Below are 23,630 nucleotides of genomic sequence, written 5' to 3'. Positions count from 1 at the left end.
AGTTATATAATATATAATATAAGAAAACTCTTATGTACAGTCAAATGTCCAAAGGTATATTTCTCTTTTTTTTTTTTTTGCCCCTGCACATACTTACACTGTACAAGATTCCCTACATTTACATGCTTCAAATGCAAGTCACATTTTTTTGGAGCTAGAATTTTTATTGGTCACCTCCCAAGGGAAGGTTATAACTATGTACAGCTGATACGCTCAGATGGGACGCCACCCACACAAGCTCCGCCTTCAAACTCCGGATGCCCCCTGTGTTTTTCTTATTTTCTTTTCCTCCTCCTGGCGCTCCCTTTCAGTCCACATCCAGGAGGCTCAGGATCAATCGCCTCGATATGAGGTAGCAGTTTATTTCCCAGTGCAAAAAAAAAAAAAATTAAAAGTCCACTCATCTACTGCGAGTCCATGTCTTGGGCTGGATGCAGCACCTGTGCTAGTCGCTGGCTCTCCTTAGGGGGGCGCTCTCATTCTGAGAGGCTCTGAGGGTGTGTCCGTTGGACAGCAGAGTCTGCCTGAGCTCAGGCTCACAGTCCGTGTCGGAGCAGCCGTGGCTCGTCACGCCCGTCAGCTTCACCGGCTTGTGGAAGGACTCTTCCTGTGATGGAGAGCTGGCCGGCGACTGTCCCGCTCTGCTCACTGATGAACACGGGAGAGAAAGAGGTGGAATTACAAACAAAGCAAAGTCAATGGCGTGACATGTGTGAAGACAAATATGCATTCAGCTTTAGGATATAGAGGCGGTGGAATGTGTGCATAGGGCTGCGTTGACGTGTGGAGGTGAGAAGTGGTATTTGGAGGCTGATTCCTCTGGTATTACTCCTCACTAAAAGAAGCTGAATCCCAGAACAGGCCCCGACGTGCATCTGCAGGAGTTTGGCAGCGGAGAGAAGTCAGAGCTGCTTTTCAGTGTTTTTAGAGAGATCTCCTGAGGGGCTCTGGGCTTGCAACTATGATACACTGTCAAACGCTGGTAGGAGCCAATCTATCAGCTTTTAGGTTCAGAGGAATCTGTCTTGACGTGGGTTCCTAAAATACTGACAGTTTCTCATAGTATCACCTGATACAAATGATATTCCTAGAAAAACTGGGACAGTCTGTGGCTGTAGAAGGCCAACCGGATTTATTGCTATATTACTGTTTTTTCTTTATGGGATAAGGCTGTTTGGCATTTGTTCTCCCTCTGATCGCTTTACCTTTTCTATCATGTTGATTCCCTTGTAACGTATTGTGGTTTTTTGGAAACGCAGATCCCTGGATGTCCTTCCGGATCCCGTTGGGTGTCCCGTTGCAGAGCGGGGTCGTGTGTGACCCCAGTTCGTGATGCTCCGCCGGGTGAAAGTGAGAGTATGGCGGGGGAACGGAGTGCTGCTGGTACTCCATGCCTCCGGCGGGGCCAAAACTGTGCGTCAGGTAGTCGGGATCTTTGGAGTAGCTGTTGCTGTTCTCCAAACAATCTGTACACACTACCGCACCATCGAAACCTGCAGGCAGGCGGGGAGAGAGGGGGGGAAAGTAAATGATTTGGAGGCAGAAAATCAACAACTGTATGTCAACATTGTGGTTTGGGTGTCTGCTGTAATTATTTCTGATGCAGAGCAGGCCCTCACAGACAGCAGTGCTCCTTTCATCGTTACGCAACGCACCAGCTTTGCTCATGGGAAGTGGGAGAAAGTGCTGGGGAGCGCAAACATTTGGAAGACGAGATTCAACTGTCGGCTACCTGTGGCGTCTATGACGTGTCCGTTGGGCTGAGGTCCACCGCCGGCCTCCACGCGGATACACACATCCTGCCGCTCGGACAGAGTGCCCTGGGAAGAGAGGTAACTGGGGACGTCTGGAGGAACTATCGTCTCATCTGGGGAAAGAGACGAAGAGATTGGAACACAAGACGTTACAACCAGGACTGTGGATACTGTGAGACTAGAGCTGCGATGATGTGTTGTGGAAAGTTTTCTGGTTTGAGCTTCTAAAATGTGAAAATTAGCTTTTCCCTCTTTCTATGATATGAGACTAAATATTGTGGGGTTTGGACTGTTGGTCCAATTTGGAACTCTGGAAACTGCGACTGACTTTTTTTTTTTTTTTTTTTTAAGTTTTCTGATCTAAACAATAAAGAAATAATACTAAACCTTATAAATAAACCAGGCAGAACTGATCCAAGCTCACCTGTGTTGGTGACACTGCACTCCTCACTCTTCTTCCTGGTCTGATAGATGATGCAAACCCACACCAGCGATGTCACCACAATGCTCGTCACCACGGCGATGACAATGATCCCTATAGTGACCGTGCTGGGGCCCGGCGGAGGGGCGCAGGGGCTTCTGCGCTGCGTCACCACCAGCTGGCTGTGAGCGCGCTCCGTGCCCAGCGTGTTGGACATGAGGCAGGTGTAGCGGCCGGCATCTTCCAGCGAGGCGGATCCGATGACCAGCAGCTGGTTCCCCGTGGTGAAGTAGTGTCTGTCGGAGGGACGCAGGGGCTGGTCGTTGCGCAGCCAGGTGATGCGCGGCGGCGGACTGCCCAGGGCCTTACACTGCAGGGCTACCGTGTCCCCCACCACCACGCTGCGATCCTCCAGGTCCTGGGCTAGGTGGGGGGTCTCTGTAGGGGGCAGGAGTGATAAGGTTCTCATGAAAAGCTCGGAGACTGCAGGATTCCTGAGGTCAGTGTTTTCTCTTATTCTATGGCATCAACGTTTTAGATTTCTGTTCTCAGGTTTCTGCTTTGTTCACAGGATCTGTTACAGACTGCGGGGTCATGGTGATTCAGCTCGATGGACTGAGCACAGAGTGTGATGTTCTGATGTTTGATCTCCAACCACTGAAAGCTCATCTCATGATGAGTCTCATCCAACAACCACATTTACAGGATACACCTGAGGTCAGATCTGTAACACTGACAATCTCTGAAATCTGTTACCACGACACACTTTCATTATCATGATTATGATTATTATGATTGTTGTTGTTGTTACACACCAACAACATTTCTCTCTGGACAGAATCCTCCAAGTTTTCACTGTTTCCCTGACAACTTCTGTTTCTGCTGAATGGACAACACTGGGCTGAGTGTGTGTGTGTGTGTGTGTGTGTGTGTGTGTGTGTGTGTGTGTGTGTGTGTGTGTGTGTGTGTGTTTTAAGGTAGGCCTCTCCTCTCAGACTGAGCACTTCCCCTCACAGTGGGACATACTCAGATTAAGAGATCTCACTTAACCCACTTCAGTTGCCCCTCACTCTTCTATCAATACTTTCTCCCTCTCCATCAATCCCCCTCCTCCTCCTCCCACCTCTCTTTTCTTGAAATCCCACTTGCCTACCTTCCCCCACACACACACACTCCAACCATTCCAGTTCTTCTTTGGCTTTTCTTTTCTTTTCTCCCCCGCCACTCTTTTCCAGACAGGGGCCCCTCGACTGCAGCCACCCACCCCCTCCTCTCCTCTGTCTCTTAAACCCAAACATCACAGCTTCAGTGCAGAGGCAAAGTCACTTGCTTCAATATTCTACATTGTTGAGCGGATTAGCGCTCGGCTTGAACTGATGTGCGGTCCAACAGGTCGCACAATATGCAAATGTGTAGCTAAATTACCAACTGCACCATGTTAAATATAGACACAGTTGCTTATGAGCGCTTTAGGGGAAATTTCAAGCTTGTAACAGAGCAAAGAAACCCCCCAACTCTTTTTTAGGCTCCGTCCAACAAGGGCCCGCTTTGCTCCGTTCAAAGACAAAGGACAAAGATGATCTATGTGCTGAGATGGTTACAGGAGAGAAGCTCCGTTTTGTTTGATTTAACAGAGTAAAACAGCCAATAAACTGGGAGCACTGAGGCCTGCAGTGAAGCAGCCATGACTGTCCCTCCCACCAAGGAGAGGAGATGGGGGGGGTGGGAATGCCTAACAAACACCCCTCTGTGAGTCCCTCTTGCTCCCCCACCATCCCCCTTTGACCCCCAACTGTGACCTCTGGCCCCTGACCTGCAGCAAGGCCACAGCTGCCGAGAAAAGAAAAATATAAAGCCTCTCATTCTGCAGCCTCTGACTGACCAATTCCCAACTGAGCACAGAGCTATTTACAAGAGCTTGTTTCTGGGGTTGTGGGAATATGATCAACACTATGTTACACCGAACACAAGTCAAAGAAGGGACAATATTAGCTCAAGTAAATTACAAGATACAGCAGAGACACGCAGCTCTTACCCAGCACGGTGAGGGTGGCGTTGGCAGAAATGGTGCCCGCTGTGTTTTTAGCCGTGCAGCTGTACACGCCCATGTCTTCCGGTTTGACATCCATGATGAAGAACACGTCGTCGTCGGGCATGACATGCATTCGGCGCTCGCGGGCGGCAGGAAAGTCCGTGCCGCCGTCCTTCTGCCAGGCGATCTGAGGCGCCGGGTGGCCCTCTGCGGCACACTCCAGCCTGGCTGTGTGGCCGGTCCTGATGGTGCTGTCTTTGGGAGTCTTCACAAAGGATGGAAGAACTGTGGACGAAAAAGACACCAGGTCCTTTAGTATGTGTTTACCAACACAGCGTGACCTTCTTTACCCTTTATAATAATCCAAGGACGTTGACTGTCCACTTTTCAGCATTTTCCTCTCTGACAGTCACAAAGTTATACACTTTCACACCTGCGAGCTGCTGATCAGCTCTGCTGGAGCAGCCTTGGGTGCAGAACCTTGACAGAAGTTGTTGAAGGTTACAGAACATTACTCATTCAGTTCTTCCAACCACATTTTCCCAGCTGGTGCTGACATTCAACCCAGGGAACTTCTGGTCACGAAGCACAAAGTCTCTAACCTAAACTATAGGAAACTTTGCCCCTTTGGCAGTTTCAGCTTCTTACCATCCATATATTTGCCAAGACAAAAGGCAGAGACATGATTCTGCCAGTAGGGGTCTGATGCAGACTTGGGCAGGGAACCAAGCTCTAAATAAATCCTCTCTCCGTTTGCAGGAAAGCAGAATGACAGAGTGCAGAAGAGATGGCCCCTGTTAGCGCTGACATGCCGCTAAATCAATTTGTTCCGAATTCCATCCCGGAAGAGATGGAGGCCGAGCGAGAGAGAGAGAGAGAGAGAGAAGACTTTATTCAAGTGAAAGAGAAGAGCTCAGCATGGCCGCTTATCTCAATCGCTCTACTGTCAAACGGGACAATTGAAGGTCTGATAAGTACAACACAAATAGGCATTTTATTTGGTGCAATTGATGTAATCACACACATGTTTACACACATATTTTTCTAGGATGTCTTGACTCATTATCTTCTTTTTTTCCCCTCACATTTCATTGTATGGTTTACAACCACACTGACCCAACTCTCCCTGCAGTAATAAGAATATAATCTAACTTAACAAAAGGGGGTAATAACTTTACTGAACATGTGGTGGAGCATTTCAGCCCAAAATCTCAACCTACCGTTGACGATGAGGCGGGCTTTGCTCGAGTAGGTGGAGCCAAAGTGGTTGGTGATAATGCACTGGTAACGGCCCTCGTGTGCAAAGGTGACACGCCGCAGGTGAAGGATAGTGGTGTACTCCATCACGCCTCCACCTGTGCCAGGCGCATCGGATGTTGTGCTCTGGTGGTGAGCTTGCACGTGAGCGTAGTTCTCCGTCTCGGCGTGACGAAGGAGCTCTTGGTCCTTTCGCCACGCGAAGGTCATGGGGGAGGAGCTGCTGCTCGCGGCCGTGCAGGTGAGACGCACGTCGCTGCCGAGCACCGTCACTGTGGTTTCCGGCTGCACCGTGATCTGGGGTTTTGGAAGGTCGTCTGAAAGTGGAGAGTGATGGAAAAGCAGAAGTGGAAGGAGGAAAGAAAGTGAGAGAAGGCAAAAGATAGTGAGGGAAAAAGAATAAAAGAAGCCCAGAGAAGACGAGACAAAGTGAGCTCAAGCAGGACGCATAAATCACACGCGTGGTCCAATGTCAAACATCACAAATGTCTCTCAGTAGGTGTCTGCTTGCTATGCATAAATGGATGCGAGCAAGGAAAATAAAACACACATAGGAATCCATTAACATGTCTGAGTGCAAACGCAGAGCTAAACAAAAACATCACACAAACAAATATGTGTGAATATGTAAATAGCAGAAGAGCGCCAAGCTGTCAACGTGGCCCATCTGTGCCTCCAACGCCTCTTGCTCAACACACCCACCCACGTAAACATAGATTACACACACACGCACACACACAACTCACCACAAACAAAGCTGCTGGACGGGGCCTGGAAGATGCTGGTGCCCTTAAGGCTCTCTGGGTGGGCACAGGTGGCATTGACGCCGGCCTGCAAACCCCGTGTCACCAACCAGTCAGGGAGCCAGTGGAGCTGGCAGTCACACAGGAAGCTGTCGCTCTGAATGAGACTGTGGAGGAGAGAGAAGCGTTAAGTGCACGTGGTATATATCACATCTGTTGCAGCTGTAACTGAATATGTGTTTGTGAATGTGCATGGCAGCCAAAAGCACTGTGGGAGTGTGTTTCAGTCTGAGTCGAGGCCTGTGCGGGTGTTTCTCTGCTGCTGGCTGTTTCTGCATGTGTGAGTCCGTGCACATGAATTGTACGTGTGTTTGTGTAAACGCGTCAGCTTCACTCACAGGGTTTTGAGGTTCCTCATCTTACTGAAGGCATCGGGCTGGATGGAACGAATGGCATTCTCTCCCAAGTTCCTGTTGGGACATTACGCCGCATTACTCATCAAATGCATACACATCACAGCCACACCTGCATTTTGGCATATTTTAATCAGCAAGGATCAAGCTTTGTAACCAAGGTGGAAACATCCAGGTCTGTATCTCTGAGGACACATGCCAGCTATCCCGTCAGTGCCTGCCCTCATTTGACAGAGGCCTGTGAAAGAGCTTATAGGAATTCCATTTCTTCTACGGAGCTCACCATATGCTCAATAACTTTGTTGCTGCGTGGAGGCAGGAAAAAAAAGGCCAAAGTTGATATTGTGCTAGGCTAACGAGAGAGAAGCAGCTGGGCACTTGCAAAAGCCCCTGTCTTCTCCTTTTACAAAGACGCTATTAAATTGCTAGCAGTCTCCTCTCTGCCAGCTACTTTTGGCAACTACCCCCTCCCCTCCTCACACACACACACACACACACACACACTCCACCCTCACACTCACTCACTCAGTCTCTCTCTCTCTCTCTCTCCCTGGCTGGGAGGAGGAGCAGCCAAGCATTGTGGGATACTCACAGGTGTTCCAGGGTCTCCAGGCCAGAGAAGGCTTTCTTGGCCACCGACTTGATCTTGTTTCCAAACAGAGTCCTGCCGTTTCCAAACATGAAGGGTGTCGATAGATGGAGAGAGAGAGGGGAAGAAGGGGGTGAGAAGAGAGCGCAAGAGGGGGAGAGAGGCACAATTAGCAAGGCTGAATCTGATAAGATTGAGGGGATTGAGGTATTGGAAATCTGAACTGCATGGAGATTAGCCAGGAGGAAGGGTGAGGGAGACTGGTTGGGGTTGAGGTGGGTGGAAGGGGGGGGGAGGGCACCTGGGCTCTGCGCTGCTCTTCAAAGACCACTTTTATCTTTATTAGAATTTAATAGAATGACCAGGCGGTGCTGTGTGTGTGTGTGTGTGTGTGTGTGTTGTGGTTCTTTTTCCCTGCGGCGCTTGTAAGGACATCCGTGCAAACCCGTGTGAGTGTGTGTGTCTGTGCTTGTCAAACCCAGTTTGAGCCAAGAAGTGAGTTGCTGTTCCCTCTGATTTGGGGTCCTAATCCCTTCTTCCGCCCTCTCCCTGCTGCCACCTCCCCTCCCTCGTTCCTCTCCTGTTATAGCCTTCGCTTCACAGGAAGAGGAGACACGGCTGGCTGCTTCACAATGAAGACCCCAGTGTTCGAACTCATCCACATGTTCACACAAACAAATGGCTGTCTTGTCATGGAAATGACTAGACGGCTACTTTGTCATTTTTTGCAACTTTTATTTTGAAGGAATTAAATGAGCCTATGAAAACAAGGACTGAATTAAATCTTTTTCTTATTTTGCCTTGGCTTAGAGCTGCAAGACCCACTTCCCTCCCATGTGGCGGCATTCACAAGCTGCTTTTAGGGAACCCAGTGTGCGTGGTGGACACTTTGATGTCTCGCCACTTCTTTCTCTTTTCTGCATCTCTTTTTCCCATGGCTCGCTTTGCCAGCGCCTGGATGCGGCGGCCCGCTTCCGCCAACGTCGTGACAAAAGGGGCAGGGTCAGAGGGCGGGGCGTGTGAGGCGTTTGATGTTGATGACTGAATGCAGCCCTCAATTTCACCCTCTCTCAGTTCCTAACAACAGGGACTGGGAACGGAGGGAAGAGAGGAGCGGAGGCATGGAGGAGAAATAGAAATAAGCCTATTGGGGAGCGAACCCCTGCCAGCTCGAAGAAAAGCCCTTTCTCCCGTTCTTTCTCTTTCAGCGGTGCTCACACTGGGAACCATCTTGGCTGGACATCATCTTTTCATCCTGAAGGCTGATGATTGCCGCTCAATGCCAGCAACTCAACGTCCGCTGCAATTTCTCAACTCGCCAGCTTTTGACATTGAACTTTTTTCTTACTAGCTGCCTTGATGAATGAAAACATCTATGAGTAATCATGAAAAACAGATACAAAATAGTTCACTGTATCTCCTCCTTGAACCATTAGCAGCAGGGAGAACCCAGTCTGACCATAAAGCTACAGTGAAACAATGAAATCATAAGATGAAAGCCAGATTGGACCGGAGAATAACTGGCCTGGGCTTCTACAGGATGAGGGAAGAGAAAAAATGACCTTTGATATTTCATGAACAGACCTCATAAAAAACAAAGAAGGGCCCAATAAGTCATCGTACACTGTGAACCCCTCCCTTCCAAGTAGGGTGTGCGGTCTTGAGGGGACAGATATCTCAAAACTCTATGGCCTTAAACTTTACTGACTAAACTTAGCAGGCAAAGAAAAGTTGGGTGAGAGGGGATCTGAAGGGAAACTTCTGGATACGAGAAAAATGAAAACGTTTGCTCTTGTTTCTCTGATTGTCTGTTTTTGAAGAACAGCAGAGAGAATCCCAGAATCAGTGACAGGCCAGGACAGAAGGATGAAAAGGAGGGGTTGGTAGAGAAGGAGAGGTGGAGGGAGTAGAAGAAAGAGTGAGGGGAGACACTCACAGCTTGTTGAGGCTGTCCAATCCAGAGAAGGCCCCATTGGTGTCCTCTATTGTGCCAGAGATGTCATTATGGTCCAGCTCCCTGTGGAGAATGAGAGAAAAGAGGAGGATAAGAGAGATGGAAGGAGGGAGGGAAGGAGGAGAACGGGGACAGAGTCTGCCAGCACTGAAGCGTTTCACAGCCCTGGCAGAGGCCTGGTCTGGAAGTCACGGGTTACCCCCTTGCCCACACTCCCTCCCTCTATCATCCTCCCCCTTCTGCACCTGGCCTTAAGAGCCCCTCTGCCGCTCTGCTCTGCCAACCAAGCGCATTCTTTCCTTAGCGGGGTGGAGAAGGAGCGTGCGTGTGACCATGTGCGCATGTGAGTGCGCGCGTGTGCTGGTGTGTCGAGGCAAGCCCCAGCACAGGGAAACACATGTATAATTCATGACGGCATGGAGGGACTGGCGGGAACACAATGCCTTGTGAGAGGCCAGATAGTTGGGTCTGTTGGTGGCAGGTATGGCACCGCCAAAACCGAAGCCAAGAGTCTTAATGAGGTTAAGGACCAAGCTTTGCCGTGGCCAGGCAAAGATAGAATGGATTCAATCAAAGAAGGAAAAGAGAAAAAGGCTTTTTTTTTGTTTTGTTTGGGGTTTTCCACACATTAGCTGAATGAACTTCGTTTCCCCCTCACACAGTCTAAAGAGCTACCTCTGTAGCTGAAGTCATAGCTGCAGAGGAGCCACCACTGCTCCACTTTACATGATAATAGAAAAGAAAAACAACAGAACCGGAGGTCTCCTCTGAACTATTAAAAGACTTTCTTTCAAACTTGAGAAGGACCTTTGAGGTTGATGGTCAGCCACACCCTCCACCACCTCCACAATAGCACCCTCCACCCCACCTCCTCTCTTTGCTTTCCAGGCATCTCTTATCCCCCTCTGGTTCTTTTCAGTCTCCATTGGCTGCCGTCTTAGTTGGACTGGACTGAGGCTGCCAATTTCCTACTCTTTCTGGCTGGCTGGATGTGAATGGCTGTTGCCTTGTTAAAGCAAGGCCAGTGGTGGGGGCTGTGGAGCAGGGAGACCAGGCACAGAGAAGGGGGGCCCCGATGATCCAACGACCCCCATGGCCGAATTAGAGGGCAGGCTGGCTTGTTTGGAGCTTTCACACCCCGATGCAGGCTCCAGCCTCATGCCAGCACGGCCAGCAGCGCAGGCCCAATTAAAGCTCCCCCAGCTCCTTTTCAGGGCCCAGCCTATGCCTGTCCTCCCGACCACTGATTAGATTAGGCCTGCCTCAAAGATACAGAGTGCAGGAGTGATACAAGGAGAGAAAAGATTATGCAAAATCAAGACAAAGATAGAGAGCGTATTGGGCATATCAGGAGGAGACGACAGAATACACTACAGGATAACTGAAGGAAGAAATGGGCATTAAATGTTCTTTCAAAGGGTAAAAGCCAAAAGAAACAAAGTGAGCAATTAAAGACAAGAGAGAAAAACATGAGAAAAGAGCAGAGATATGGCAGCCACAAGCTCCGCTCCCTGTCCCACCCTCTACTTCTCTCTGTAGCTAGTTATCTAGCACCCAGTGTACCAGCAGAGAGAGGCCTTATGTGCCTTGGCTTGTCACCTCGCTGTGAGAGAGAGAGCTTGTCTAGCAAACTCTGGCACAACTCTGCTCTCTGGCTCTCTCACTGGGAAGAGGAACAGCCAAGAGGACCTTGGTGAGGAACCAAGACCCCCAAGTCTTTCTCCTGGATTTATCCCCTGACTTTCTCCCTTTCATTCCCTCCTTTTCCTTCTTTAGGTCTGTTTGGGCTTTATTGTGCAAAAGGTGGATGAGGGAGAAAAGAAACCTCTGTCTTTATTCATGGCTTCTAAAAGCGGGGAAGGCTCTCAAGGGAGGTGAGCGACACAGAACACTTTTAGATCCAAGTTTGTTGGGAACCGGTGTCCGAGACAAAACAGAAAACCCAAAAACAAAACCAGACAAAAGCAACAAAGTGAGAAAAGACTTGAAAAAAATAAGACGTTGCTACAGAAACCAAAACAATAGTGATGCACAAACGCTTTGTTAAAGTTGAAAAAAAAAAAACTCCTGAATAGACATGAATGCAAATGAGATCAAATCTGGCTTGGAAAGTAAACAACCCCCACTTTTTAAAGTCAACTGAAGGTACTACATAAACCTAAATATCAAATATCACACAGGCAAAACCAATATTAAACATCTCAGCTTTCACTGCTCCCAAGTGGCACATCTTAGCCTCATCGTCAACAGGGACAAAACCATAATGAGCTGGTTGCTGGGGGTTATTTGGGGCTTGGTAATGGTGGTTGCGGGGGAGTGTACTTACAGGACGCGTACGGCCTTGAGGCCTCTGAAGGCTCCCTCGGTGATATGGCTGATGGAGTTGTGGCCCAGGCGCAGGGTGTGGAGATCCCCCAGCACAGCTAGGCTGCCTTCATCCAGGCGAGTCAAGTTGTTGTACGACAGATTGCTGGAGAGAGAGGGAAAGTGCATGAGACAGAGAAAAAAAAATACGGAGGCAGACGCAGAGACGGAGACAGAGGAAAAAAAAGGGGGAAAGAAAGAGAAATGTTCTGTGTGAGGTCTGGAAGGAGATGACAGGTTGGCAGATCGCTGAGGCAGCTCGCGACATCATTATACTTAAATTTCATGGCTGATTCAATGTCTATTTGCCACTCTGTGATGTTTTTCCATTGTGTCTTTTTTTTTCGCCACAACACGAGAGAGAGAATGGGCTTAGCAGACCTTAGAGCTCAACTGAGGACCTAACTGATTGACAGGGAAGAAAAGAAATTCTTAGTGTGAACTTCACATGTCTACAACCTCCATTTATAAGCCTACTTGAGCATGTGGTAAACCCCAGGGGAATATACTGTCACTCACGTCTTCTGCGGCCCTCAAAATATTACTTCTTTTCACATTGAGCTTCCAAATCCAAATGGGATGAGATGGATTTCCGAGCCGCTTGGAAAGAAAGACTACTCCACTAGTCACAAGGTGACACCTGACTTCACTGCCTCTCTGGTACAAGTTGATTTACTCGAGAATCAAGTGAAAATGAAGATTCCAAACTTGTTTGAATGACTTGAAAAGCTGTTTTTTTCATAGTATGCATCAAAAACCTTTTGATAAATCCTGATTATAAATGATGATAAATCCCACAAGGGTATCTTTCAAACAGTGGTCAAAGGCAGTATTGTGTATTTTATTGCCCTCTCTGTGGGCCTCGCTGTCTGTCTCTGTGGCCAGGCCTCAGGTCTGCTTGACCAGTCATGTGTGCAGAGATTCTCCCTGATGACCAGCTCAGCCTGGCCCATTGCGAATGTAATAACAGGCTCTTCATAAAGACGAGTCACTCTCTTGTATCAGCCATGGGGGTCATCATAACTCCAGATAATAAAATCATATATCCACTGACTGGTGCGGCGCTGGGGAGGATGATTCAGGCATGGCATGGGGAGCAATCTGTCATTCATAAGACCTGAGCGCAGGAAACGGCATTGAGATACCCAGAGCAAACTGAGGTGAACGCCATCTCCCTCTTTATTCCTTCTGACTGTTACACATAAACAAACATAGGCGCCACACATTCCCCAGGCTACCTCGCAGTTAGCAACGCCTCAGCTGAGCAAAGCACTTTACAAGCAGCAATACGACAATCATGTCAACAGAACAGGAAAGACTCTCAGATAATAACTCCTCATTCGGTAGACAAAGGCAGCGAAGGCGATCCCTCAGTGTAATTACTACAACACGACCGGCAGAGGATTACACGCCGGTTTGCCAAACCCCCACACTTCAGAACTTAGTACAAAAACTCCTGTTGAAGGGCTTGAGTGCTGTTGAGCTCAGCTCTAATTATGGGATAAACAGGCTTATCCTGAGAATAGCGTAGCGTATTGAGTGTTAAAGCACAATGTCATTTAACCCTGGGGAAGGTAGATGGATGATATGGGTGGGGGTCGGGTGTGTGTTGGGTTCTCAGGATATAAGACAACAGGTTTAGATCCCCCGAGACAGGCTAAAAATATTAAAGAATTAAAATCTGAATATCATTCTACAGCTGGTCTTGGTGCAACGTTGTAAATATACAATTTTCATTTTTTAAGCTGAACTGCTCTGAACTTATGTTCTTTGTTTCCTCCAACTCACAACACTTATCATTCCAGTTTTAACCGCAGTTTGCTGAAAGGTTTTTTTTTTTTTTTTGCAAGAGGGCACCTGGTACAAGAGTTTGGGGGTTCAGGCTAATTTAAATGCTGGTACTCACAGTTCCCTCAGCTTCTGGCAGAACTTCCATCCGTCAGGATTGATGCGGGCTATAGAGTTGTTACTGAGGAACAGCTGCTGGAGGGAAGTCAGGCCGTACAGGGAGCCACTGTTCACCTCTGTCAGACTGTTGTAGTCCAAGTGACTGCATGGGACAAAGTTGAGTAATGTAGGTATTATTACAGTGACAATTCAAGGATCTTGACACAGTGGTTTGCAGACAACAGCGTGTCAGGAGCTGAGCAGTATTACCGTGTCCTGAAATTACTACGGTTGCAGCAGTTTTTCTGAAAACTTGCAATGCAATTTGTGACAAATGGTGCATTGTTTTGCATGTAATTGAAGTAATATGTAAAAACTACATATTGGCTAGAAAAAGTGTGATTGCTGTGATTGTGACCAAGTTCCAGTAAGTGCATAAAAAGATCTTTCTTTTATAAGGTTTGGTTGGCGAATGTTCCCGTAATAGTCACTAACTGGTGCAAATAAGATTAGCTTATCAGGTCGTACTTGCTCCAAGCTATGTGCCACAACCAATCTCCACAAATCAGGTGGCTAGTTTGAGATATTATGGTAGAAATAAGATGTTGGCATTGATGAGACCTGTTTTGTGCAAAAGAACTTACCACATGTATTATTTTACACAAATTTCTGACAATTGTGTAAATGTATTATTGTGTTTATGTATCAAAAGGTTTTTTTCAGTTGTTTTTTTTTTGTTTTACTCACAGGACTTTCATCTTTGCCAGGTCCCAGAAGGCCCCATCAGTCAGCTTGCTAATGCTGTTTCTTTGCAGCTTGAGCACCTCCAGGCTGGACAGACCCTGAAAGGTCAGACCGTCCACTTGACGAATACGGTTCCTGTTCAGCTCCCTGCATGATGGACAGGCAAACATCCAAGGCAAATTAAAATTATGATCATGGGAGAAAATCTGTAAGGCACTTAATCATACTTTATAAATCTTCTCAAACGCCCCCCCCCCCCCCCCCTTCTTTTTGCGTTTCCCACATATAGGCTCTACTTAGATTAAGAGCCGCCCAGGTAGATAAAATCTCCTAGTTTCAACCTAACGCCTCATTTCACTCTTTTCAAACTAATGACTTTTTGGCCACACACCTGTCTGAGTTGTGTGCACTGCAGTGACTGAGTTGGGACTGGAAGCTTCTCTGTGCACAGCAGCCTCGCTAGCATCTACCTCTAATCTGCGTGTGAGTTGTTAAAAGGGACATCTGTGAATTATAGCTGCAGAAAATAACCTGGGTTACACCCTCCCACTCTAAAATCCATGAGTCGCAGTTGAGTTGCACGCACATCGGTCACAGGAAGCGCCGCCCACAACCACAAGTAAATTCTCAACCTGTGGTTAACACCATCTTTTCTTTTGTAACGTTCCGCCCTCATTCTACTGTACAAGTGCATCCATCACACCAAAGTCAAAACCAAAGCATCCTGTGGCCTGCACGCTTCGGCTGGAGCATTCTGTCGTTAACAAACCACCAGCTTAACAGGCGTTCCTCAGTGGAGTCCTTTCCACCTGTGGCACAGAGCCAGCGGTGTAGACCCACAGACTTAAGCTTACAAACAAGGGTCAAAGCCCTGAGCCTTTCAATTAACAGTGATACTAAGAGGAGGAATGAACAGAAAACATGGTATAAGATTCTGCAGTCATTCTCTCTTCTGTATATAAAGCCTGAGATGTCTTAGCGTGTAACTGTGAATCTGTACTTCGGGTGAAGGCTGTAAAAGCCCCCAGGTTGGCAAAGATAAACATCCACACGGGTTCTTTTGTGTCTATTGTGCATCATCACTAGCATGTGCAGATACAGTGTCACCGGGGCCACCTGTCCAACAAAAGGCACCTGGGGAAACTGCTGAAGCCACAATGGGGGAGACTCCCATTACGTGAGTCCCTTCGCCCTCCAGAATGGAGGCGTTGATCTACAAATGGGTCCACCTCACTGTTACGCTGGAGGGAAGTTTGACAAAGATAATGGAGCACGGTGTGGGGAATGAACAAACCACTTTGGGGATATGGAAAAGGGCAATAAATCACCAATAACATGGCTCTGGTGTTTGCCCAGTCAGACTTCATCCACCCGTAGAGGTATAGCTCACACTAATAGCATTCCACATGTTGAACACACAGAGAGCAATCAACAGACACTACAACCTCCTCCTGGTTCAGACTCTTAATTCTTTTCAATTCTGTAATGCCTCCAAAGGCTACAGCTGGGAAACCCATTCATTTAAAGCCTAAACACAAATGTCAAAAATACATTGTTTTTACAGGGCAAACTGTTATGACAGAGCAAAACACAACTTTGTCAGCACACTAACTATGTTGTTAAACTGATGAAATCCAGCGGTACTCACAGCTGGGTGAGCCTCGGGAGCTGGAAGGCTCTCACGGGGATCTGGCTAATGCGGTTTCGGCTCAGTCTCAAGACCTGTAGCGTCGAGCCCAGATGGTCCAGAGCTCCGAGCTCTAACACGCTGATCTTGTTGTTGCTCAGGTACCTGAACACAGACACAGCACATTGTTGACATCAGAGATTTATAACAACCCACAAGCATGTGGTTATGAATGGCCCTGTTTCTGTCTCTCTTGAGTTACTTTATAAACTTGTTTTACGTTGTAACCTGCCCTCACCCCTCCCCCCAACATGTTTTCATTAGAAACACTCTATGTAGCTCTGGTATTACTATTTTGGATATAAAATACCAAAGACCAAAGGGCATATCCACTCGCAACACTACTGTGCATACGGTTTCTGCTTTTATTTTGTTTTTCCACTAATACTGACTGCTGCAAAAACTTTTTTTTTCCCCACAGCGACTGGTAAAGTTTCAACTTGTTTTATTTCATTTCAATTAATACATGTTTGTAGATTGGTTTGCTATGAGCCACAGTAATACTTCCTTGTACTTACAGGTCTCGGATCTGGAGGCCGGCAGGAAAGCAGTGCCCTCTCAGCTCTGTGATGTCATTATTGCTCAGGTCTAGAGTTTCCACAGACACAAGCTCTCTGGTTCGCCTGCCATCGATACTGCGGATCTTATTGTGATGTCTGGAAAAAAAACACACATAAAAAGACATTAGGAAAGGTTTGACAGTCCTTCTCAAAGACTTAAACCTTTTCGCTGAGAAATGTCCTTATCGCTTTCTCAAAAAATATTACCCTGTTCAACTTCAGTGTCCTGTTCCCATCACCCAAGGAGGGAAGACACTCCAAATCCCCCGGCTTCTCTAAGCCCACTCAGGCACGGAGAGAGAAAGGTACACAGAACAAAGTGGTCTTCATCCACCACAAAATGTGTACTTCAAGAGCTTCCAAATAGAGACTGGCCTTCTTTAAACAATTCCAAGGACACCTGTGCTTCTCCACAGAGCTTAGTCACAAAATCTATTAGATGGGGCCACTGTGATCAACCAGAGCCACTTGAAGGGGTATTTTGGAGTACTTCATTGTGTTATGGAATGAAGCGCTGGCTGTGTGAATCTGAAGAGGGACTAGCCACTATCAAATTTCTACCCAGGACATAGAAGTAGGAACAACTATGATGACAGAAAAACAAAAATTAAACCATCTTTTAAAAATGCAAAAAAAAAAACCCCAAAAAACCCATGAAACTTCTTTTTACAGAAAAATCTGAAGTGATGCCCAAAGCCGGAGAAGAGCAACGGCATGCCACCTTTCTAGTTCAATGATTTCAACACTAACTATAAAAACAAGCATCCCTTGTGAGTCTGCACACAAGGAAACGTTGTTGAGATACCTCAGTTCAGTTTTGTCAGTCTTTGTTGGCCTGGGTGAGCCAGACTCCTGACAGAAGACTGGACTGATTTCAGTTGTTATTTTGGCCCTGCACAGAGGATTTGTGCAGAGGATCACCCACCCAACCCTATCCTGCACTCCTTAATATCTATGCTGGGTTATTTTGAGGTAGAGAAAACAAAAGAGAAAAAGAAAGTAAAAGACAGTCATTACCCTACAATCCGGAGGAGGACTGTGGGAAACACTGCTGACAGCCGAGGTGATAGGCACACAGTCACGCAATCAGAAAATCACATGTCAGCAGAACACACGGACAGCGACAGGGCACACAAGAAACCCAAACACAGCTCTACTCAACTGCAAACATACAGTCAGACGCACACAGACAAATGCATACAGTAGGTCTATAATATGCACAACAGACAGACAGGTAAACACGGAACACACACTTAGACATTTTCAACACCAACACTGTGTGTGTGTATGTCCATGTGAGTGTGTTAGGAGCCTCAAGGCCAGTTATCTGAGCATACATGAAAGCCTTTGCTGGGTGACACATTTGACACATGCCTGGGTGCTAACTAGGGACAGGAATTTCATTTAGTATCACTTTCATTTGCCCGACTCGTCTAAAAAAAGAAAAAAACAAAAAATGCAAAGAAGCCAAGAGAGCAAGGACTTAAGATAGAGATCAAATAAAGTACATTTATTTGTTACATATTTAATTTGCTATCAAAGTGCTATTTTCTACTCTTTGTCACACTCTCGCATTCCCTGTTTTACTCTCTTTTAGAACTAGGACCCGTGTGTGAGGAAACAACGTGGAGTTTGACCTGCTTCGGATCCTTTTACTCCAAATCTGATGACCCACAATATCCTCATGTCAAGCCAATTACACAGGACGCAGCCAAGAGACAAGTCGGGCAGTGCATCACATCATTGTCTTCTCAGAGGTCAGCCAGTTAATCACTTGTACAGCATTGACCCATTATCCCTGAGCGACCCACATTCGAAGAAATTTGAAATAAAACGCAGCTCCTAAGAGTAAATCACACGATTCATGGACAGCTTGTTAGCATTTCAATGCAGAACCAACAGCAGAGACACAGAAAGAAGAAACTCAAAAGCTCAGCATTATTATTCTGACTGCTTAACTCTCCATGCTGCTGTTGGTGTGTGTGTGTGTGTGTGTGTTTGGCAGAAAGAGAGAGAGAGACAGAGAGAGAGCGAGTAGGTGTTCTACCAGTCAGACTTGTCAAAACATGGTCAGTCCCTCCTTTCTTTCTAGCCTTCAGCCAGCAGATGGACACACATGGACACACGCACCATCATTTATTGGTGTCTGAGAGGAGGAGGGGTCACACCACAGTGGCCCACCTGAACAAACAGTAGCTGAAATGGTTAAGGAAGAGCCATGCAAGCACGCCTGCACAAACACACACACACACACAGACACATACACACACACACACACACACACATACACACACACACACACACACACAGACAAACACACAACACAAACAAAAAACGCACACATGATGGGAGAGACAGTGGCTACGGTGAGCATGAGCAAAGGAGGGAGGGGAGGAATGGGGGGAGAGAGAAAAAAAGAAGAGCAGGGGGTCAACAGCTGGTGACCTTTGCTGGGAAAAACAGATCAGTCTCAAACTGGTGGGAGAGGTTGACCTCTCTCACTCTTTCTCTCACCCCCGTCCTTCTTCCACCACGCTAACCAAATTCCCTCTCCTCTCTTCCGCCCACAGTCAGAGCCCAGCTGCGTGTGAGAGACAGATAAAGCCTCTGCGCTCAGTGTGTTTGAAGTCCACGCATACAATAGTAGCGTTTATAAAAACTGATTATCATACGGCCAGTGACATTTCTGATAAAGAGGAGCTCGGTTCACTCTTGTTCCCTTTGATGTCCGGGGGCCTTATTCGCTCTTGATTCCACTTAATTCCAAATCTCATTACCCTGCCCCATTGACCATCAGATTATCATGAGCCCGGCTCGTTTTGACACTTCTTTTGATGTATGGAAAGTACACTGGGGGTTTACACTAGCATGCCCATTCTCCTGTTTCCAGTGTCATCTTTGGGGGCGATTGTTTGGCCCGTCCCTTCCCGTTTGAAGCCCGTGGTCGGGACAAAAGGAGAATTATTTCAAAATCAGATCATCCAGCGAGCCATATGATTTCTATCCTGAGCTGTTTTAAAGATCCCCTTTGATGTTGACTGGAGAGGCGATGAGCACAATGGGAAAGTTTGTGCTGCTCTGCTGTCACTTTGACACTGTTTTTAAAACTTTTTTTTTTCGCTTCTTTTTTTCTTGCCATCCTGCTGTGGCATTCTGGGAGTCTGCGGGATGTCAGTGGGCTCGCCAAGTGCATTGTGGGACTGTGGGAGCCTGGCATATGGTCTTTGGCTGGTTGCATCAGAAGCTTCGACACGATCAGGTAACCACTGTTTTTATGTTAAAACTATGTTCCTGTTAAAATGATTCTCAGAGCTCTTGGTTGGTGGACTTTTAGAAAAATAGAAACTGTGACAATACAGCCACATACAGTCAGGCTTATCTGTGCCTAATGAATTCCACAACAGCTGCAGTGATCAAAAAGAGCTGCCAGTCATGTCAATGAAAGGAAGGCGGTGAAAGAACTAGAGGAAGCTGAAAGGAGGAGGAAGAAAATGACTGAGTCACCTCTCAACTAAGAAAGAGATTAAGAAGAAAGAAAAAAGAAAGCAAGGGGAAAAAACCCAGCCCACGCACCTATCCCTTCTTAGTCCACCTACTTCTTCTAAATTTTAAGATACAAGACTACTAAATCTAATTCCGTATGCCAAACCACCCACAGTGGTAAGTCATTAAGTTCTTTACAAGTGCAAACTGTCACAGATTCTGAATCAGATATCTTAAAATAGCCTTTGCCTGAAAAGATCCGTCTGATGATGATCTTAAATCAGTATTAAATATACTGTAAGTAATAAACACGTTGCTTTAAAATGTATTTCTAAAGCATCATATGACTTCAAAACGTGTCTTTAGAAATCCAAACGTGTTTTTGCACCTTTGCCAACAAACCACTACTTTTCTCACGTTCCAGTATGATAAGTATCTGGGAGGATAATGGTAGAATAACGGTAAATGTTTGTCTTTCAATTACCGGCCCTTCCCTAGCACCTTGTGCGCCACACTGCAGAAATGCAACCTCAACATTTAGCGAGTCAGAAGTCCTGGAAACTTGTCAATTACTTCAGCTGTTGAATATGATCATTTCTACTAACACTAATTTCTTCATCATTTCCTTCAAACACTGCAAACATTCTCAGCAGCTAGGTTGACTGACACACTCCAGGATCCGGGAAGCAGTGAGACTGTCAGGGCTCTCAGCCTTTTGGCGAGTTTACTGTCGGATGAGGGGCTGCAGACAGATTCTCTGTCCATTTGCTTGGGTGAGTTTGTGTATGTGAGTGTGTGTGTATGTGAGTGTGTGTATGTAAGCCACTGTCTTGCACAAACTTGTAGTCAGACGACATTCCAGACTATCTCCAACTAATGGCACAGGAACACTGCCCTGCATTCTCTGCTGCTGCCCCTGCCAGGGCGCACACACACACACACACACACACACACACACACACACACACTCCAGAGGGCTCGGTGGTTGGCATGTCAGACAGAGTGCACTGGATTTACTTTTGAGAAAAACCCTGAACCTGAGTTCACCTCTTTCTTCCCTTTTTCCTCTCCCTACCCTCCTACTTCTCCTTAACAATTCCTCTTTTGACATGTGGTGATGTCACCCTGATCTGACACATTCACACGCACACCCCCCATCCCTGCCTCCCTCCCTCCCTATCTTCTCATCCTTCCTCCCCTGCTCACTGTCACCAATTTTACTGTAAGCCATGTGACTGACAGCTGCAGCTGCAAGTGCTTCAGCGGGCCTTCACTTCAGCTGCGTGGCTTTGGAAAGATCCAACCCTCCCTCCAGCCTCCACTCCCATCAGGCCTTCCCCCTAGCAACAGGCTTCAAGTCAGGCCAAAAAAAGACACCCCGATCATTTGGAGGGGCTGCGACTCGGCACAGTTTGTGCAAGTAAAGGTTAACTTGCTTCGATCTGTTCTTTATCAAGAGCAAAGCGAAGAGGTGTTTGTGCTGAACCCCACAGATCCAGGCAGACAGGAAACTGGTAACACACAATAATAACAGCTCAAACCTTTTGGAAACATGACGCATTATAACAGACAGCTGTCAGTGTTGCTTACTCAAACCCCAAATTTCCTCCCTTACTGCCCACAGCCTATAGAAACACTGTGACTGCATTAGTGCATCATGGTGAATTCTGAGAAGCAGGCAGATGACACACAGGGAGAGGGAAAGGTGGGACTCCCACAAAGCTCACCACTGAAAATGATACGACGATGACCAATAATACAAGCACCAGCAGCTGCGTACTTTATTACCAGGAAGTCGGATGGTATGCAAGCAAGGTGTGAAAGAAAATAGAAAATAGAGTTAACTCTCTTGTTTCAGGTTGAATGAGATGTAAGAATGTTCCCTGCTCAAAACGAGGGGGAAAAAAAAACTGTGGCACAGTGGAAAACAACAGTCCACCCAACAGATGATACGGGTGGAACACTGTCCCGAATGCATTTATGCGTGTGTGTGTGTGTTTATGTAGTATCGGAAACATAAAAAGCATTGCCAATTATCTTGTTATAAGAACTGCAACAAGCTTTCATATCAGCTTCAGCCTTCTGATTTTTATCTTGGCTTATTTTGGTCTAACCTTGGAAAGCCTTTCATTGTACTGTGCTTGTTTGGTGTGTCTTACATTCCTTCAGACATTCTTGAGCATCACGGCAACTTAGAAAATTGTCAGTTCTCAGATAAAACTGAAGACAAAAATAAAAGTGTTGAACGAATAATGGGGTCTGGGTTGTGTAAGTACTTCTTTAAGTACTTCTACAAATTGGATTACAAACTCCATCTGTGTTACTTTAAAAATATATATAAATGAAATATTACACTGCATTACCCTCAAACTGCATTCACTGGCTTACAAACTGCAGCTTGAATAAAGTTACCAAACTACCACTTTCTCGTCATGAGATTCTTTTGACAGTGTTTGTCACGTTCGTGTCACACACAAGCGCACACATGCCCTTCCCAAATAGGGCAGTAAATCTTCAGTGAGATGCCAGTGCAGGCAGTCCCCACAGGCACAGTTTCACAACTGGGAGCAACTAAGTTGGAGCTGTATACGAGCTGACACTCCAAGCAGACAGCGCTGCTCACTGTGGAGCACACGGCCAGCCTAATAAGACTAGTCAGTTACCTGACCACATACTAATCGCTCATGACAGAGCGCCATATTTACGCCAAGAGAACTCGAAGTGTAGATGGGATTTTTGAACCGGTTTTATGTCACAGTCATCGCTAACTTCACATGCATGCAGTAGTACTTCTTAGATGCACAGGCATATGCATTCTCAACAGATGTCAAGAGACTATTTCAAGAGCATTTCAAAGAGGCCACTGACCTAAGAATATGGTAACAGAGAGCCTGATAATTCTGGTACCATGTTAAGCTGTAAATGGGACAGTACTCACAGGTAGAGCGATACAATCTTGGAAGCAGCATGTCCTAAATCTGGTATGGAGGTCAGCTCATTGTGGTCCAGCCGCCTGAAAGTGACAAACAAACACAGAGAAGTTGATTAGAGAACAAAACTGTGCCCTGAAAAGAGAAAAGCACAAGAATGATATGTTGTTATGAGGTCAAAGGACTCTAAAGAGGCATTTTTTCCATGTAGTACAAACACTAAACTGAAAAAAAAAAAAAACAGGTGCAAAGGAAAGAAAAATAAATACAAATTTAGACACCAAAACACAGACTGTGTCAACTAAAGCTACACTCACACAAGTGTTTGTCAAGTTGTTCTTGTAATTTCTACACAAATTGTGTATGCTAGTCGAAATGCCACAATGTTATTGTGGTTATTCCAAATGCTCCAGTCACATGAGGCTAACTTCAATCAAACCTTGTATAAATCATTTCAGATTTCAAACAGGACTTGTCACGTCTGCCGCAGACCAAGTAGCAAGTCATCCTTTTAAAAAACCAAAAATAGTATGGGAGTAAAACAGATGTCGAGGAGCGTATGACTGGCCGGCCAGCCTGCCAAAGATGTCACCAGTGTGTGTATCACCAGTTAGCTCGTGTATGTGTGTGTATGTGACTTGTGTGCTGGCGCTGAGTGACACAGAGCCAAGCCCTCTCCTCACCATATAAAATATTCACAAGGCCAGCGTTAGCCACAGTATCGGGTGGTGGAGGAGAGGCTTAATTTAGAAAAACCACCACTTTATTCTTAATTGAACTTATTTCAAGGTAACACATACGAGGATGCTGTT

At 46.5% G+C, this 23,630-nt stretch overlaps 1 protein-coding gene across 1 annotated transcript in view; it reads right to left on the bottom strand.

Moving 5' to 3' along the window:
• lrig1 (leucine-rich repeats and immunoglobulin-like domains 1) overlaps window positions 1-23,630 on the bottom strand; it is a 36,688-nt gene continuing 13,058 nt past the window's right edge. The window contains exons 3-18 of the mRNA XM_041033294.1: window positions 22,827-22,901; window positions 16,364-16,501; window positions 15,807-15,950; window positions 14,162-14,305; window positions 13,434-13,577; window positions 11,490-11,633; window positions 9,146-9,226; window positions 7,213-7,284; window positions 6,606-6,677; window positions 6,211-6,374; window positions 5,428-5,781; window positions 4,211-4,492; window positions 2,179-2,613; window positions 1,733-1,867; window positions 1,206-1,493; window positions 1-648 (exon numbers count right to left, since the gene is read on the bottom strand). Of these exons, the coding sequence (XP_040889228.1) occupies window positions 446-648; window positions 1,206-1,493; window positions 1,733-1,867; window positions 2,179-2,613; window positions 4,211-4,492; window positions 5,428-5,781; window positions 6,211-6,374; window positions 6,606-6,677; window positions 7,213-7,284; window positions 9,146-9,226; window positions 11,490-11,633; window positions 13,434-13,577; window positions 14,162-14,305; window positions 15,807-15,950; window positions 16,364-16,501; window positions 22,827-22,901 (2,875 nt within the window). The 3' untranslated portion in view covers window positions 1-445. The remainder of the gene's footprint in view (window positions 649-1,205; window positions 1,494-1,732; window positions 1,868-2,178; window positions 2,614-4,210; window positions 4,493-5,427; window positions 5,782-6,210; window positions 6,375-6,605; window positions 6,678-7,212; window positions 7,285-9,145; window positions 9,227-11,489; window positions 11,634-13,433; window positions 13,578-14,161; window positions 14,306-15,806; window positions 15,951-16,363; window positions 16,502-22,826; window positions 22,902-23,630) is intronic.

Source organism: Toxotes jaculatrix, chromosome 3 (genome assembly GCF_017976425.1).
Source record: "Toxotes jaculatrix isolate fToxJac2 chromosome 3, fToxJac2.pri, whole genome shotgun sequence".
Classification (NCBI taxonomy): domain Eukaryota; kingdom Metazoa; phylum Chordata; class Actinopteri; family Toxotidae; genus Toxotes; species Toxotes jaculatrix.
This window is presented reverse-complemented; position numbering and strand designations above follow the sequence as displayed.